At 32.6% G+C, this 20161-nt stretch overlaps 1 protein-coding gene across 5 annotated transcripts in view; it reads left to right on the forward strand.

The window, feature by feature from the left end:
* DPP10 (dipeptidyl peptidase like 10) overlaps window positions 1-20161 on the forward strand; it is a 1417953-nt gene that overhangs the window by 1346204 nt on the left and 51588 nt on the right. For all 5 annotated transcript variants that reach the window (XM_078327944.1, XM_035306582.3, XM_035306580.3 and 2 more), the window contains 4 exons: window positions 2046-2084; window positions 6667-6774; window positions 19278-19369; window positions 19816-19863. In XM_078327944.1, the coding sequence (XP_078184070.1) occupies window positions 2046-2084; window positions 6667-6774; window positions 19278-19369; window positions 19816-19863 (287 nt within the window). The remainder of the gene's footprint in view (window positions 1-2045; window positions 2085-6666; window positions 6775-19277; window positions 19370-19815; window positions 19864-20161) is intronic.

The following is a 20161-nucleotide window of genomic DNA, read 5'->3' on the forward strand; positions in this document are numbered from 1 at the left end:
AATCAAAACCACATTGAGATACCATCTCATGCCAGTTAGAATGGCGATCATTAAAAAATCTGGAGACAACAGATGCTGGAGAGGATATGGAGAAATAGGAACACTTTTACACTGTTGTTGAGAGTATAAATTAGTTCAACCATTGTGGAAGACAGTGTGGCAATTCCTCAAGAACTTAGAAATAGAAATTCCATTTGACCCAGCAATCCCATTACTGGATATATACCCAAAGGATTATAAATCATTCTGTTATAAAGACACATTGATATGTATTTTTATAGTGGAACTGTTTATAAGAGCAAAGACCTGGAACCAACCCAAATGCTCATCAGTGATAGACTGGATAAGGAAAACATGGCACATATACACCATGGAATACTATGCAGCCATAAAAAAGGATGCATTCATGTCCTTGTAGGAACACAGATGACTCTGGAAACCATCATTCTCAGCAAACCAACACAAGAACAGAAAAGCAAACACTGCATATTCTCACTCATAGGTGGTGTTGAACAGTGAGAACATGTGGACACGCGGGGAGCATCACACATTGAGGTCTTTCAGGAGGGGGCGGGGGAGGCACACTGGGGGGATGGGGAGGTTGGGGAGGGATAACATGGGGAGAAATGCCAGATAGAGGTGATGGGGGGAAGGAGGCAACAAACCACATTGCCACATATATACCTATGCAACAATCCTGCATGATCTGCACATGAACCCCAGAACCTAAAGTACAATAAAAAAAAAAAAAAACTGACGTACATATTTTGTAGTTAGAGGAAGCCCTTCTAGATAAGGATATTCTAAATATTTTCATTGCATACAGTTAACTGCAAAAAAAATGCTTCAATGGAAAATAGATATAGTAGTCCTATCCTACTTTTGATTTGACACCTTGTTGATATTCTAATATATTTTATTCTACATGTGGAGTTAAAAAGGTTTTCCAATTGAAATAATGAGACTAACAATAACACATGAAGTTTTGGGCTCTCGTGGGTTCTACTAATACTTGGTGGTACTAACAAGCAGTGGCATTGGAATATATTTTATTTCTGTGTTTTACAGATATCAAGAATGGTTAATGCGAGGGTGCAAATGGAGAATAAAGAAATGATTCAGTTAGATGTTTTTTTTTTTTGATATCTTCATGTAATGAATATCTATGGGGATAAAAATGCTCTGAAAAGAGAATGTGATCAATTATAATAAAAGAATATGGATTTAGAAAGAGAAATTAGTATTTAAAAACCTGCAAATAATTTATTATTAACAATTTGAGAAGGGTACCTCTGCATATAGAAAAGCCCCTAATACACTGTTATTAATGTTTCTTAATTTGAATACTTTTATTGTAGAATCATTTCTTTGAGAAAACCAGAAGTATTTTATGTCATTAAATGTAAATGGTATTACTAAAACTTGTCCTATCTACACATATTTACCTTGGGGTCAAATTAGTCTAATTTTGCTTTTAGCAATATGATTTTGGCTCTGATCTGATGCAAGACTGTTTTGAAGGGACACATAATTTTGTCATTTCAAATGTTTGCTATTTTTTTCTCAAAGACTGAGGTACTAAGAAGAAAAAAACTGGCCATGATTATGAATAAATTAAATATTGAAGGAATGTCCACTTTTTAATTTTATTCCTGGCTGTTTGCCCAGTTCCTTTGAAGGACTTAATAATTTTGTCCCTCAGTGATGCCTAGGGGTGAAAAGAGACAGTGTCTGGTGGCTCAAAACAGTTTGAATGAGGTAATCAAACAGAGCTGGAAAATGATCTCTTATCCCTGGTGAGGTACTGCTGGGAATTCTGAAAGAGTTCACCAAAGAAAAGACTTTATAATTAAATTATCATTTAGTCCCTATTCTCTACTTACTCATTCAGATTAAATCAATAATGACAATGAGATCTCTCAGGGTATTTCACCAGTTGAAGAGGGAAAAAAAACCTGATGATAACTGTGTTTTAAAAAAAGTTAAATTGATATATGCTCATTTTGGTCTTTAGATGCTTCATGGAGTTAATTGTTTTGTTTCAGAAATATGAGGTGACATCAGATACGTGGCTCCCTAAGCAGGTATAGTATAGGTGGTCTGTCACATTTTGGCCATTGTGTCCGTTCTTATGTTCACCCATTTCTTATGTGATAACTTTGTGTAAAAAAGTATGTATGAGTTTAAGGCTTTGCTAGGTTTGAAAGGGTAACTCTTTTTCATTAAAAGGATCACTTATGATTTGGGCTTTCTGTGATGTCATTTGTGAAAAGGTTACTTCTGTATTTTATGAGACATAAATTGCAGAATAACTGTCAGAATCACTTTTTAAAATATTTTATGTAAGTATGCTTTTGTGTAGATGAAGGAGAAAAAACTCAGGACCTAACCAAAGTGGAAATTATTAGCATTGTTCTTAAAAATTTACCAGATCTCTACATAAATTGATCATGGAGATTATTTAAATAAATGCTTCTCAGTTGTATTCTAGCTCACAATTCTAGTTTGTGATAGAAATGAGGCTGGAATTAAGAACATACGGACAAAAACCTAATCACTGTTACAGGGTCTCCTCCGGGACAATTCAGAAGGAAACACAATAGCTAATTTAAATATAGCTGAATTCATTTTACTCTTACCTCCATTACTGCTTTTTGCGAAGGGAAATAATATACGTGGTATGGTTTCCTTTGGTTTTCTTTTTGTTCTTTAAAGCCCTCTTTTATTTTGTATTCTTTCTCTAGGTGTCTATGGTGTTAATGACCACCCATATTTTGAGACTTTCACATTTATGGAGACACTTCAATGAGTTCTGAAATATCTAAATTTATGCTTGCCATCTCCTCCTAAATCTGTAAAAATAGCTTCTTACTCTCCAGGTCTAAACTAATCACATTCTTCTTTTAGTCAGTCTTACTTATTTTTATCATAGGAGTCAATGATGTAATTATCCATTCAGATCTCAAAACTATTTACCCAATAGTCATCCTTGAATCTTTTCTCATTTTTATCTATATATGTAATTAACATGTGAAGATTTTACTTTCAAACATTTCTTAAGTCAGTTTATTTTTCTCTAATTTACAAACACTGTCCATGTTCAAACTACAGATACAGCAAGTCTCATGCCCTCAGGCACCCACCAATCTGTTCACGCTGCAGGCTGGCTGAGTGACCTTTTTAAAATATGCATTTAATTGTTGCTACTAACATTCTCCTCATACTTGCACTTCTATAACTCAAAGAAGTTTCCTCTGTCCTTTCTGTCATTCAGATAAAGACTAGCATCCCTAAAAGGTCCACAAGGGATTAAATTGAAAGCTTTTTCAGCTCTGTGTCATATAATCATTTTACCTGTTTTCTCCAGTCTAGCTACATGGACCCTCATATGCACAGGGACTTCGTAAGTGCCCTTCCTTCTGAATAAAATTCCTTCAAACTTCCTTATTTGAAGCCTATTTATTTTTCAAACTTTGGTTTAAATCACCTACTTAAGATATCACTTCCTCTAACTAGCCTAACCAAATCACATCTCCCAATAAAAGTTATATGAAAGTCAAATGTAATCTTTGTGTAACACACAATTATTGCTATGATTTTGGTTTTTGGTTTTTTGCTAAGTTACAGGGGCAAGGGGATGTTTATATTTTGCTCCTAATTATAAACCAAATGCCTAGAATAGAATTCAGTATGTAAGTAGAGCTCAATAGATACTTACTGAATGCTTAAGAAAAAAAGGAAAAAGGATTATAAATAATAAGTTATCTGAAGGATAGGTAGATGGATAGACATATATGTTTGTATATATATATTATGCATATATGTGTCTTCATACATGGTTATCTATTAATACAAATACTTTTACCTTAGTCAGTGTGCAAAATAAAGTTGAAAAAAACCCTGATTTTACAGCCAATAATAGACACAAATTTCAGTTGGATACAGAAAATAAGAATGAAAAATAAAAAATATAATGAATACCGAAGCATTCTGAATTGCCCTCCATTATTAAACATCTTTTCCTATTAATTTTATTGCCAGTGACATTCATAATAGTTAAACATATGTCAACATAATGCATGCTCTTTTGAGATTATGCTATCTAATTTTTAAATCCCAAATTTATGAATGTTTAATAGAAACTTTTTTAAAAAACAAAGCATCCAGTTATTAATTATTCAGTTAGTAAATGCTGTTGGTCGTTTATCACAGTCGATTTTTTTTCTCCAGAAGCTCTAAGGGAATTTTATGAAATACTTAGAATTATATGAAACTTAATGGATGAGCATGGTAGCAGTAATAAGAGGCAAACTTCTCAGATAATAATAAATTTAACGGAATGATTATATATTCTCTTTTGGCATAGTAGAAAAGGCAAAGAGAAGTATGCATGCTTGGCCTAGCTTTCAAGGGACCTGCAGTTGGGATGAACATTGTATAATATATTTGGTCAAGGATAGAGTCCAGTATCCCCAGGTGACTGCCTTGCCTGTCAAAAACACTGACTTGCATAATGTTATGAAACTGTTATTATCTGTATGGAACTGAATGTTTTATCACCAGACATTGTCAAGTGTAGGGGGCAGATTTTCTTAGTCCGGCAAGGCATTTGAGATTGTAGCCCCCATCTATTCCTTTTCTGAACTACTTCTAAGATTCTAGAACTGGGGAGGAGGCAATGTAAATGGGAGATTGCTTATATATTTGTATATGAGAAAAAGGCAATTCGTCTTTTGAGAGAAGCACAAAGGGAAAATCGTAAGGGAGGAGCTGTTATGTGGGAGTAAATCTGGTGGAGAGAGTGATATATGTAACAAGTATTTTTGCTCACTGTATTGATACATTCATCTATTCATCAATTATGAGTTGGGACCTACTGTGTCCTAGGCAATAGAGCTAAACAGATAAAATTTAAAATTTAGTTTAATTATTAATTGCCTAGTGAAGAAAGCCAATATATTAATAGATCAATATAATAGAGTGCGTTGGAATCCATGATAGTGATGAATACAAGATATTTTTTAGAATATCTGAAGAGAGATTTCCTAACTAGGGAAATTTTGGAAATTCTTTTGTTTTATGAGAATAAGTAAAAAATGAGCAAGATTTTGCAGAAAAATGAAGATAGAAAGGTTGTTCAGACAAAAGAAATTCCAAGAGAGAGTTTCTTGGATTTTCCCATAGAAGCAGGAGATGGAACAAATAGAATGATTGACTTTATTATAGTTTAAATAATTGTTTCACTCAGCCAAGTATTTTGTCAGTATCTATGCTCAGTTATACAATTTTTCCAATCTTGAGTGGTATATTACTTCAGAGTTTTAAATTTGTTACATATATTACTTACATTTTCATGAATGTTCATAAGGCAGATAAGGAAATATCCTTATTTTACTATCAAGAGGTGTATTATGAATGAAGCTAAAATCAGACTGTTCAGTATATTAAAATAGTTGTTAATTGACTGATTCAATCAGTAAATAATTATTGAGCTTAATTTACATGATAGTCACTGTTGTAAGAAAACGCCTTATTCATAAGGAGATAAGGTAATAAGAAGACACCTTATTTATAAGGAGATTTCAGATCGGAGCCCTGAAAGAGATAAGAGAAAGAGCCAGACCAAGGGAATACAAAATACAAAAATCCTGGAGCAGAATCATGAAGAAACCTAGTGAAGAAGCAAGAGAATGGAAAAGATGAGATAAAAAAGACAGTAGAGGGCCAAGTCATCTAAAAGGGCTTGAAGGCCATTGTGCAGAACTACTCAGGACCCATATCAAAGCCTTTCTTTATACCATATATATAATCACTCTCATTAATCCAGCAGGAAAAATTCAATGTTTTGTCAGATAAATTCATTTTCTTAATGTTTTTCCTGAAGAAAGAGAGCAGTCTATATATATACAGACTGGTCTCTTGATGGAAGCAGTCTATGTATAGACTGATGGAAGATATATATAGAGATATCTATATATATAGATAGATATATGACTTCCATCGTTTAATTTTCAAAAATAATTCTATTGATTTAATAATGTGCCACTAGAGTTTAATTAAAAATAATCAAGAAGGGTCACAGTTGTAAGTAGGCATTTGAGTTTGTGTGTTTGTAGAGAGATGAGTGGTAAAGATGGGAAATTTGAATTAAATAACTTACTATAGAATCCTTTCAATCTTATGGCCTGCTGGCTTTTGTGTTTTCAGTAAATTTATGAATACATTATCAGAAATGAATCTTCAAGTAACCAGTTGCTGAAGAAGAGATTTCAGAAAATATGGAATTTTATAATTAAAATATTTATTTTGATAAACTGGTGCAAATGTTTGCATGTTCCTTATCTTTGAAGATTATATAACTAAAAATCTCATGTGAAGATATGACATTTCTTGTTTGAACCATTTTAGAAAGTGTCTTTAATAGTAAATCACTCATATCCACCATGCACAAATTTTTCTCATCCTTCCCACAACTCAACCACATACATACACAATGTATCAGATTTACTTTTAAAAATAGCATACATTCATGTTTTAAAATAATGTGACCATTTCCTAGCAAATTTTGAATCAATTTTGGTAGAACCCATCCAGGAATTAACAGTAGTAGGCAGCACAGATTGCATGTGCCCTTTTGGGATTGTTTTATGCTCTTTTATATTTTAGAATGAGGAGCCTGTGTTTTCTAGAGATGGCAGCAAATTTTTCATGACAGTTCCTGTTAAACAAGGGGGCCGTGGAGAATTTCACCACATAGCTATGTTCCTCATCCAGGTAAGTGCTGGCCTTTTTCCATGTTTTGATTTCATTGTCCTCATGTCCCTGAAGGCCCAGTTCTTGTGGCATTCTAAACCTCTATATATATATATATACATATATACAACTCAAAGGCATCTTAGGAAGAGGACCTCCATCCACAGCTATATATTCAAGCCTTACCTTCCCACAAAACAGTCTCAACACTCAATACAATGTAATGAGTTACATGTGTGTCCTATGAACTAAGGGCTTTGGAGTATAGAATTTAATAAATAAAAAGCACCCAACTTTTAAGAACCTGAGGCAATCTAAAGAAGATTTTTTTATTCAATGAATACATATAGTCTATTTTGTACAAGTAATATTTTCCAGGTGTTATAAAAGTTTTAAATACTCAAAACAACCTGAATGTCCATCAAAAATTGATGATTTAATAAGTTATAGCACATCCCCACAAGAAAATATAGTGCAGATTTTTATTTTTTAAATTTTTTTATTACTTTTTTTAAAATAAAGACAGGATTTCACCATGTTGGTCATGCTCATCTTGAACTCCCGACCTGAGGTGATCCACCCGCCTTGGCCTCCAAAGTGGTTGGATTACAGGCATGAACCACTATGCCCAGCCTGATTTTTAAAAACACAGGATAAAATAGATGTTTCATGTTAAGTAACATAGATTTCATGTTATAAAATAGAATGTATGTTATATTATTATAGACTTTCTGATAAAAAGAGGGGAAGGGTTATTTTTTATCTAATCAAAAGAATATTAAGAGTTTATAAAGCTTCATTATAAAAATTAGAAAATTTAGCCAAGCACTGTGGCTCACATCTGTAATCACAGCACTTTGGGAGGCCAAGGCAGGCAGATCACGAGGTCAAGAGATTAAGACTGTCCTGGCCAACATGGTGAAACCCCATCTCTAGTAAAAATACAAAAATTAGCTGAGAGTGGTGGCGAGTGCCTGTAGTCCCAGCTACTCAGGAGGCTGAGGCAGGAGAATTGCTTGAACCTGGGAGGCGGAGGTTGCAATGAGCTGAGCTCACACCACTGCACTCCATCCTGGTGACAGACTGAGACTCTGTATCAAAAAAAAAAAAATTAGAAAATTTAGTTAATTAGTTTAAATATGACAAGGTTAACAAGTCAATATGAATTTAATTTCCAAGAGCAAGGATTCATGATAAAATAAAGCATCCTTCATATAAATAAATAATCTAGTCTCACACACACGTTAAAGGTTTTGTAATGGTAAGTCATTGTAGCTAACCTGGAGTCTTTATGAAGGTTGTACAAATTAGACAAGAATAATTTCATGGTTAGAAAATATAGAGTAAATACAAATGTGTCAAAGACACCTAACTGACCTTACTACTTTTATGTTTTTAGAACTTTTAAGACCTGTGCACATTCTCAAATGATTACCATTATCTTTCTACATTTGTATTGGACAGCTTAATGTTTTAGAGTCTCAAAATCTTATGTTAATAATTTAAAATTTAAAACTTGTTTAGTGTCTGTGCTATTAAAATAATTGTCATTATTTTAACTTTAATTTTAATCAAGGCTGAAATGAATAATTTGGAACACATACAATTTCCATGGTAGAAATGTAGATTGATTTTCATAGTATATTATTATAGTAGAAAAACAAGCTATAAACTAATGTATAATGTGATCCTATTTATGCTCTAAATAAATATATGCAGTTATAGGTGAATCAAATTTAGAGTGTTTTTATATCTAGCTATTAAGTGATTATATAAGTCAGGTATAATTAAGGGAACTTTTGTATGAAACTGAAGGGAACTAGACTAGCAAATTACCTTACTTTATAAACTTTTCCTAATTAAGAGTCAACTTGGTTATCACAAATACTAGAGAACTATTTTGGCCACTAAAATATCACACTTTCCAAATCTTATAACTGATTATGGCATTTCATTGAATTTTTAAATTTCAGTATTTTATATTCAAGAAGCTCTGTGAAAATCTAAGTGCTAAAGAAGATTAATATAAATTATAGATATTTATAAGAGATAGTGAAGGATAGAAAGAGATGTATAATACATCTTTATAGATACAATTCCCAAAAGAAGACAGTCTGTCCTTGACTGTAGGTACCGTGTTGTGCTATCAAATACTGGATCTTACTCATTCTATCTAACTATATTTTTGTATCCATTATTCAACAAATAAATAATAGAAATAATATCTTTTTTAAAGTATGATGTTGACATATAGGAATTAAGATATTTACACACCCAAACCAAGAGTTTTTTTCTTTAAAGCCTAGGGAAGAAATACCTTCTATTTCCCAATCAAACCAGCCTAACATTCAGGCTAATTCCTATATTTCTGTAATGAAAAACTTCCTAAGGTAAAGTTCTACATTGTATTTACTTTGTTTCTCTTCTATATAGAGACTATAACAAAGCATTCATTGAAGTAAAAAACATTTTTTTTTTCTGTTCTGGTTGCTGTTTAGATAATTGGTGGTTTTCCTCATTGAGAAATGAACATGAATGCATGATTATTTATGAATATTTTGGCAATTGATTAAAATTTATCTACTTTGCTAATGAGTCAGAAGCCAGTGCTAGGTAAATACAATTTATACTTACCTTTAAGCAAACACAAACACATACATTATTTTGGGAAACAGTTTGAATTACATTGCCTCAATTTAAAAATAGGTAACAAAAAAGCTATTTGTGAATTATGACTGCCTAATTGACATAAAAACACTTTAAAATAATGAAAAATTTAAACTGGATAAACTGAATAAAGGATTCTATAAAATCACCCACAATATCATCACCTCACATTCTCATACTTTTAAACCATTATTGTATATACTTCCAATTCTTTCTTACATAAGAAATATAAAGTTTTCCCCTAAAGATTGCAATTATATCATAATATAGATTTGTAGCATGAAAAATATAAATAATGAGCATTTCCCACAGGATTTAATTGTATTCCTAATATTTTATATTTTTCTTCCCTGTGATTTTAATAGCTGCTCACCATTACATCAAGTAGACATACTGTACTACATTTATTTGTTTATATATTGTTTCCTGAGACAGAGTCTCACTTTGTTACCCAGGCTGGAGTGCAGTGACACAATCTCAGCTCACTGCAACCCCACCTCCTGGTTCAAGTTATTCTTCTACCTCAGCCTCCCAAGTAGCTGGGATTACAGGTGCCCGCCACCATGCGCAGCTAATTTTTGTATTTTTAGTAGAGGCATGGTTTCACCGTGTTGGTGAGGCTGGTCTCGAACTTCTGACATCAGGTGATCCGCCTGCCTCAGCCTCCCAAAGTGCTGGGAATAGAGGCATGAGCCACTGCGCCTAGCCGATACTGCATTTAAATGAGCCAAGTTTATTAATCATTAAAGTCATTTTTATATTTTGATATTAGAAAGAATTCAGAGTTTAAAACCCCTATAAACACTTTTTCCTATTTATAATTCTTCCCACAAAATTGTATTTCTAGATGTTAAAAGATACTTAGGCAGAGTATAGCCATATGTATGTATTTGTTTAAGTTGTGATGTAATGGCAAATTGGTACTCTAAAAAATAGTATAGTAATTTACAGTCTAAACAGCAATGCATGCCAGCATTGATGACTTTTTACCCCCTTTCCTTCCCTTCTCATGCTACATAATTCTACTTAAAATTGTCATGCCTGAAAAGCGAGAAATGACAGGCCTGGGGCCTTGGCAGCCAACTGTCAGCCAGATCACCTTTGCAGTACCTGGTGCTTACCTATGTTTGAGAGCTTACTGGTTCACTCAGAATATATCCATTTGTTTGAAATACCTTACTAAATGAAATTACTAAATTTTTGCAAACATTTTGCTCTCTCATATTATCAGTAAATAGATAAAAATTAATTAGGGACCAAGCTAGAAAATTATTGCTTTCAGGCTATTTTCATATGGAGAGTGATGGCTGTCAATACATATATTTTAGTGGGTTTTTTTCTCATTCCCAAAAGCTGTCCTTGTTAAAGTGATTCTAGAAGATAAAAATAAAAAGAGAAAAGAATGCATGTGTTTTCCTCCAGCCTTCATTTAAACATTATCGTAACCTTATGTAAACTACACTATTGCATCCTGATATGTCAAATTTAAATTTTAAATGCTTACTTTTCCCACAGTACTAAATAACTTTGAAAAATAATTCTTTAGAAGATTAATACTTTAGAAGATTAATACTGGATGTGCATTGATAACCTTATTTGTTGTTGTGTGTTTAATTTAGTGGCAATTTGTTGTAATGATAGATGTCACTGTATATAAAGCTTACTTATATTGTGGATTGTTTCTTTAGTATTGATTAACAAAACTGGAATAGCTGGATCAAAAGTAAAAAATTTATAAGTCCTAATATATGTATTTCCAGATCACTTTCAGTTTGAATGTATAAAAGCAAAATTTTTGAGTGTTTTCACCACTTTCGATATTCCTTTAAAGACAATATTAAATAAAACAGGCTTTCCTGGAAATCTATGTAACCGAAGTATTTGTTCTTCCGGACAGAGTGTTTAGTATGCATATTACTATCAGTTTATGTACTTCCTGAGTCATACAGGGATACAAGACTTCTTACCCCAGACCATTAAGCTTTCAATCACTTTAGATATTTGCCCCTTCCCTTCCTGATAAATATTTGTTATGTAGACTTGTAACTTCTGAATTCTCATCTCAGGAACTATAACATTCTACGTCATGCAATTCAGGCTGTAGCTAAAAGATAGGTTTTTATCAAAGGTATAGTACCTTTTTCTCTCAAATGTGGAGTAAGCAGAGTTTTAATTATGTTCAGTTGTTCAGATTCATGGGTGTAAGGAATTGCCCTGTCATCTTCTAAAATTGTGTTAAATGAAAAATTATATGTTGGTGAATCCATTCACTTTCTCTATCAGCAACATGAGATTTTACCCATGAGAGCTGATGATTTCACTTGGAACAATTTTAAGTGGCATTATTCATTACAAATACTGTGGAAAATAGCATGCCCCCAATCCACAATTCTATCACCTAATCAACCCAATAAAATTTTTTGCATTAAATTTCACTGCTGTAAGTGATTAGGACATTGTCTGAAAACAATTAGCTCATCTCATGTGATGAATAGATGGCAAATTAAAGCATGCTATTTTTAAGCACTACAGCATTTCCCTTATTTAAAAACTATAAAAGTTAAAAATATAAGAAATTTGAATGAATAATGTGTAATTAGGTAAAAAGCACATGCATCATTAAACTTGTATGGTTACCAATGTGTTTCCAATTTGTAAATAGAACTATTAAACTAATACTTAACTTCCTTGAACAAGAAAATCTTCATGAATTCAAGGTGACTTGTCTGATGTCTAATGTTCCAAATAAAAATTCTATTCCAAATTTCTAGCCCTCTTTTAAGAATGAATGAACTCATGAGTTGTGTTGCTTTTTAGTCTACAATTAAAGTTGAAATATTAGTTCAATTTAAAATACATTGTCATATTGCCTTTATCAAAAGTCTACTACAGTTTTATATTTATATTCAGTATTTCTATTCTATCAAGTTAATATTGCAGAGATTATGGATGCACAGAAAGAAAGAAGTGTTACTGTAGAGTAAAAATTGCTGTTCTCTCCTGCTTTGTAAGTGGCCTTTCCTATGATTTTATTTCTGCTGAAGGTGCTTGAAAACCTAATTGAAGTACAAACACCCCCTTGTGAAATATGCTCAAATCCCTCGATATTTATTTTTTAACTGTTGTTCAGTCATCTCCCATATTCTGATTGGTATTAAGATTATTAACCAGGTCAAAATTAATGTGCTCACTGCTGTGAGATTCTTATATAGATTATTGGAAAGTAAATCTTTGCTATTATATACAAAATGCAAGTTCAACTTATTCCCCATTCCACATTTGCCCTGGTAGATAAAAAGCAAGCCAGGCAATTACAGCTGTTTAAAATAAAATCAAAAGGATGTAGGGTTGTTATTATGGCTTCTAGCAAGAAATCTTTTGGTCCTACACTCGAAAGTGTAATATTTTGAACTAAATGGATCAGTGAAGTAAATAGTGTATAGTTTTATTTTTTTATACTATGGTTCAAACATTTTTCAAACCATTGACTTTTTACTCATGGCAATTTTAATGTTCATCTCATTTGTCCTTAAAACACATGCACACATGCACACCCACACACACACCCCAAAATACCCTGAAAAACAGAGAAAATAATTAACCTAGAAATCTGTGGACCAAAAGTGTCTTAAGATATTTTCAAATATTGAACAAAGTTTCTTCGCTTTTTTTTAATGTTTTTAGATTTTTTTTTATCTTTAAATTCACATCAAAGATGCACTAAAACCTTGAAATTTTAGTATCCTTTCCTTTTCTCATTCAAAGCAGGGCCTGGAAATGAGCAAGAGGAGCTATCCACTGAGTTACTTTTCTGTGGGAACTTGACCGTAAAATGTCTGACTTTAGAACTCTGTGCCAGCCTTTGGGTTGTGCAGGTCTCATATCTCACCAGTTGGGTGTCTTTGTACTTATACCTTTAGTCAACAAATATTTAGAAATCACAGAAGTACATCAGACAGTATAAAAAAGAGGTGATATAAAGGAGTCACAGGCTTGCTATTGACTTTAAACAGCTAGACATCTAGAGAGTTTCCATTGAGAACATAAAATAGACTACTTAGGGAGATATTGAAATGCAAATACATACCACTAAGACAGAAAATTTTTCAAAGGAAGACTCTGTTAGTTTGCATGTGTAGTAAAGTATGGAATGCCCTTTTAGTTTACACTTTCAGTTTTATGGGATAATAGATGTTATAATAAAACTTTCCCATAAGAACATGATTCTGAATTTATTTCTACCAAATGCATTGGAAGTTGACAGATTACACTGTCTGAAGACAATGCAATTGAATTGCACAAATGTTAACATTTAGAAGGTCTTACCTTTGGAAATAAAATATAATTTTTATTCATAGAGCAATCAATAAATACTTAGAACTAAATGAAAATACTACATATGCCAAAATATGCAATACATATAAATGATACTTTTAAATATATGCAATAATTTTTTATTCATACATGAAATTATGTATATAATACAATGTCAGAATTTAGAAAAAGAAGAGAATAAATTCAAATGTAAAAGAAAAATTAGAAATGAAAGAGTAGAACTTATTCAGCTAGTAAGCAAACATGAAATAAAACTGTGTAATAAAGCAGACAATAAGTTCTTTGGAAAAAGTAATTAAATCTGTAATAGCTATCAAGGTTAATTATACTTTTGAGCTTCCCTAGTTATAAATAATGGAAAGGGACAAAACTGCAGATTTTTAAAATATTAAAATAATATTATGAATAACTTCATGTTGATAAACTTGAAATTTAGGAGAAATGGATGCAATCTAGGAAAAAATGAAATCAGATTTAGGAAACAATCAAAATCATCCATAGTGTTAAGAAAATGGAATCAGTGTTTTGAAATTTTTTACATCAGGGAAAGGTGGTTTTTAAAAGAGAATCTTACCAGATAGTCTAGGAACATGTACTTCTAATTTTGTATTATTCTGAAAATGAAAAAAGATGGTATATCTTTAATAGAATTTATGACACAGGTATCATCTTGCAGCCAAAACCAAATTAAGACAATATAAGCAAGGCCCATATAAGAAAGTTTAAAATACTCAACCAAATATTGACAAGTTGACTTATTTAATGCATATAAAAAATTAACTTATATTTTTCACACAGGATTGTTACATTTCCTTATAATTTCAAAAATATATAAGATAATTGACAGTGTTTAAATCTTCATAAGAAAATTATCATCACCTTAATAGATACAGACGTAGGATACAAATAGATTCAACAAAATGAGTGTTTGAAAACCTTAAAAATTTAGGAATAAAGGGAACTTCTTTAAGGTGATGAAGGCACTTGCCAAAAGTTTCATTAATATAGCATAACTGATAATGGAGTATTCGTAATATTCCCTTTAAAGTTAGCACTGAGATAAGGAATTAGAATGAAGTAGCTTGAGTATGTACAAAACCAGAGATAACAGTTTTTAAAAATACCACCTAAAAAGAGACAAAAAAATGATAGGGAGAGTTGTCTCTTGAAATATTTGAGGCAAAAGAAAAGACGGAAAGTAGTGATAGAAATTAAAGACCCTGCAAAAAAAGTTTATTAGATATCAGAATGTCTGTTCAATCCAAATAGTGCCACCTTAGGTTCCTCAATAGAGTGTTAATCTTTAGGGTATTAGTAATAGAAAGCTATGAGCCACCTAATCCTTCATCACACTTATGTATGTATATTTTGGAAAATTCAAGATACTTCTAAAGAACAAAATATAGGCTGGCAATAGATTATACAAATTTGCTATGTGAGCAAAATGAAAAGTAGGAATTAAACTGTTCAATACATGATGAAAATCCTCCCTCAGATATACAATTATGAAGCAGCGGAATTTTTTAAAACAATACTTCAGTATGAATTAAATATCATCAAATAACCATTTGCAATTATAAAATTATTTTAAAAAATACATATTTTCAACTTCTAAGATAAAAACAAAACGAAATTACAGCAAGATAACTTCATAAATTGAATTCCACAGAAAGCAAATGGTGAAATGAAGATTATCCCACAGGTCAGTTAATCCATAGGAGATCAATAACTTTGGAAAGAAGGGGACAGAAGCAAGATTGGACAGAGTAATTTGAGCTGTGGTGCCCTCTGAATGAATGCCTCAGCTGATCCACAGAGAGTTCAGGCCTCGGATGGCATCGCCCTTCAGAACAGTCCTAAGTCAGAGCAAGAGGGCTGGGTTCTGCCTGCCAATATTGATCAATCTGGCTTTAAATGGGGGCTGTCTTTGCAGAGTGTGCTCTTGGGCGAGACAGTTTTCTTTAGTTCAGGTGTCTTAGTGTCGGTTGCTGTAACAGATACTATAGAATTGGTGGCTTAAACAACAGACATCAATTCCTCAAAATATCGGAGGCTGAGAATTCTAATATCAAGGCGCCTGCTGATTTGTTTCTGGTGATGACTCACTTCCTGGTTGCAGATGGTAGCCTTCTTGCTGTATCCTCACATGGCAGAGAGAGACAGATCATCTCTCTCTTTTCTTACAAGGGAACTCATCTCATGAGAGTTATTCACTCTTATTATCTAATTACTTCCCCCAAACCCCACCTCCAAATACTATCACATTAGTTCTACAACATATGAGTTTGCAAAGAGAATGGAAACATTCTGTCTATAGCACCAAGTGATTCCTAAAGAAGAGTGACAGATAAGAATAGAAGACTGACCAAGCACACTCCAAACCACAGGTCAAATAATTCTTTTATTCCAGAAGGGAATTTTGATCGATACATCTTAGTATCACTTATATCACTTACCAGGATGTCAAAATTCACACTGAACAACACACTCTGTAACATATCTCTGCGGGAGAAGGCAGTCATGTATATTGTTGATAGATGTGCAAGATGATACTGCACCTATGGAGGAATGTATCCTACAGATGTATCCTTGCACGCTGAACAAACACATACACAGAATCACTGCAGCATTGTTTGAGATGTAAGTCATTGGAGGCTAGTTGAATAAATTATGGTACATTCACACAACAGAGAATTATGCAGGAATAAAAAAGATGGGGAAAGGCTTAAATTTTTATGTATTGGCATATTTAGGATTATATTCATATTTATAATTATGAAATTAAAACAATTTTATTATAATTTTTAAAAGAAAAGGAACAATTAGAAAATGAATAAATTTTTAATATGATAAGAGTGGGCATAAGTATGAGACCAGGACCTCTCTCAGCATATATACATGCATGCATATATACATACCTGTCTATACATATCTATACAATGTATTTGTTGAATCATGTACATATTTTTAAGGAAACCTAAATAAAATGAATGAAGATATTAAGGCCTGAATTGAAATACTAAGATAAGCAAGTCTACCTAAATATAAATAAAACTGATATACATGTAATTGGGTGTATTAGTACAAGCACACAGAAATACATATACACATGAATGGAGAAACAGGAAGTATATGGAAATCTCTGTCTTTATCTGTCCATCCATCTATCTGCTTCATCTGTCTATAGAGATTTGTATGCCCTCATTTAAAAAAAATTCCTGGAACTAATAAGATTAGAATTGGAATGAGTATACCTAACTCCAAATCTTGATATCTAAATATCATAATCCAGTGGAAAGAACTGAGGCTCCTTGGTTAAATGATCAATCACAGCTATGTGACAGAGAAAGCAAAAAGAATATTGGAACGTCTTTACAGAAATCAAAGAAGTGCTCAAAGGCTAATGTAGTGTCTGAAGAATAGAGGAGTTGACTTGAAGGAGTTCCTTCTATCCAATTGTTGATGTTCTTTCAACACCATAAAGATAATAAGAGTAATAAAATGTAAAATGTTGCATTACATAATATACTTGAGTTCATAATAATATGAGGAGGAGAGAGAGAAAGAGAATGGGAACACATGAGTAAGAAAAGCAGGATAAATTATTTCACAAAGAATGCTATATAATAGATATAGAAGTTATATTAGAATTAGATATCACTTCAAAATAATAATTCATTCAGGGAATGGTCATGAACAGATGCCAAACTGCTGATTGAAAAGTTCACCAGGAAAAAGATGTTCTTATAATGTGCAAGTATTACCCCATTTTTAATTACAAGGCAAAACTTACTTTTATGATGAATAAGTCTTGCAGTTTTCACGTAAACAGCATTGCTATGAGTGGAAGACCTGCAGTGATGTGCCTCCTGATACAATGCAGAGGAGGTATCCAGTATATCCCATACAATATTCTTTTAAAATTGTTTACTTATATTAAATCATAAGAAAACAACTTTATAAAATCAAAATAGTCAATATTCCATACAAGACCAGTAGATCAAGAATCTTAAAAATGCTTAATATTGTAGAAAACAAAAAAGATAGTATGACAGTTTTACTTTAAAAGAGACTAAAGAGATGACAACTCATGCCATATGTAAACCTTGATTCATTCCCGTATTTATTTTAAATACATATAATACATAAAATTATATATACATACAAATACACACAATTATTTGGGATGGTTGCATACATTTTAATATAGACTACGTATTTATTTATTTTTATTTTTTATTTTTTTAAGACGGGGTTTCACCATGTTGGTCAGGCTGGTCTTGAACTCCTCACCTCAGGAGATCTGCCCACCTTGGCCTCCAAAGTGCTTGGATTACAGGCGTGAGCCACCACACCTGACTATGTATTTAATATAATCTTCATCGATGTGATTTATAATACTTGTATGGTAAAATATTGTTAATCTTGAGTGTGAAGATTGAATGATTGTTAATCATTCTGTGTTGAAATAACATGATGTCTGCAAATTGCTGTCAAATGTCAGCAATCAAAATGGACCAAGCAGAAATACTCAAAATGTGCATCTAGGTAAAGATCGCATGGATATTCATGGTACTATTCTTTCAACTTTCTACAGGTTTGCGTATTTGCTAAATATGTAGGAAATAAATGAGATACCATTTTATATGCATTAGTTTGACAAAAATCAATTAGTCTAATGAAAATAACTGTTGGTGAGGCAGTAGGAAAGAGATGGACCAATAAGAACTCTTAACAGATTAGAAACTGGTACAGCTTTGGAAAATAATTTGTTCCTAGTTAAGTAGAAGACATGTATATCCTTTTACCAAGCAATCCCATTCCTAGGTATTTGTCTTAGAAAACCCTCTGCCATATACATCAGAAGACATTAATGAGAAGGTTCGTAGTCAATTTTGTTTTTAAGAACAAAAATTTTGTTTTTAAGAACAAAAATTTTGTTTTTAAGAACAAAAATTTAGAAACAACAAGTGTCAGAACAGAAAAAATATGCTATCTTCTTACATTAAAATACCATATAATGGTGACAACTGTATCTATGAGCATCAACATAAATTCATCTCAGAAAAAAAGTATTGCATTGAAATGGCAAATCTTACAGCAATGTAGTATTACAAGGGTTAAAATGAATACTAAGCTGAGAGCTGAGTATTTATTGGAGTAGTTTGTTCTAAAATGTTTTCTTTTTTAAAGCTAGCTATACAGCTGCCAGTCATTTAGATGCGTGTGATCAAAGTCCCAACTTGGTATCAAATGTTGCCATCAAAATGGTACACTTGGCTCACCCTCACCTGGAGGAGTTTTCCAAATGATTTTTCTGTAGTCGAAATAAAGTCACTAATCTACTTGCCTTGGTGTGTGTTTACAGGAATGCATGTTCATCCTTGAGCTGTAGAACAGAAAACTGAATATTAACTGAAAATTAAAGAATTCAAAGTGTCATGAGCAGTTGGTACATTCGTGTTTACCAGAAAGATGCTGTTTAAATAAAAGGAAAATCAATATTTTCTATTTCTTTGCAGAGTAAAAGTGAGCAAATTACCGTGCGGCATCTGACATCAGGAAACTGGGAAGTGATAAAGATCTTGGCATATGATGAAACTACTCAAAAAATGTGAGTGTTTTCAGTTCTCTAGTCAGGCTACAAGTCAGGGTTGTCAAATGCCATCTTTTCTACTAGAATTATGTTTTGCTCCCCATAGTCCTAGTCAGGACAAGCCAGCCATAGAAAGAATAACCTTTCTTTAAAGACCTCTTCCACACTTCACACAGAGACATATTACACAGAGGCATGCACACACACACACACACACACACACACACGACTGGAAGAGATTATGAAAAAGGATGATTTTATCAGGGGAAAATTGTGTTTCCAGATGTATCAAAGCCCTGTGTTTAAATAGCAAAACAACTCCTATCTATATTTTGACAGTTTTGAAAATTCAAGTGAAGATTCAGTGTGAATTCAAGATTCAAATGTGACAATGTGACAAAATTTACAGATCACAAAAAAATAGATCTGTGTCTAATGCTTGTGTTATTTTCTTTCCTGGACAGTTACTTTCTGAGCACCGAGTCTTCTCCTAGAGGAAGGCAGCTGTACAGGTAAGCAGTTTGCAAGGATTTCTTTACACAGATTAGCTTCTCAATGGCTACCTATGTAGCATAAGGAAGGGAAGGAAAAATTCAGCATGTCTTTTTCAGCATGGCTAGGGAGAGCGAACTTCGCATGACAAAGCTTCACACTCTTGCACTAGCCTCTCCCTTGGCAGGACTGGAGACAGTGGAGCCTGCTTGCTCCCTTGCTACTCTTCTCTCTCCTTATTCTTTTCTTCACCTGCATTTGCAATTTCTTAACATCTTTTTTGTGGCTGACTTCTCTCAACTCTCCACATCAGAGACA

The sequence above is a fragment of the Callithrix jacchus genome, chromosome 6, assembly GCF_049354715.1.
Source record: "Callithrix jacchus isolate 240 chromosome 6, calJac240_pri, whole genome shotgun sequence".
NCBI lineage: Eukaryota > Metazoa > Chordata > Mammalia > Primates > Cebidae > Callithrix > Callithrix jacchus.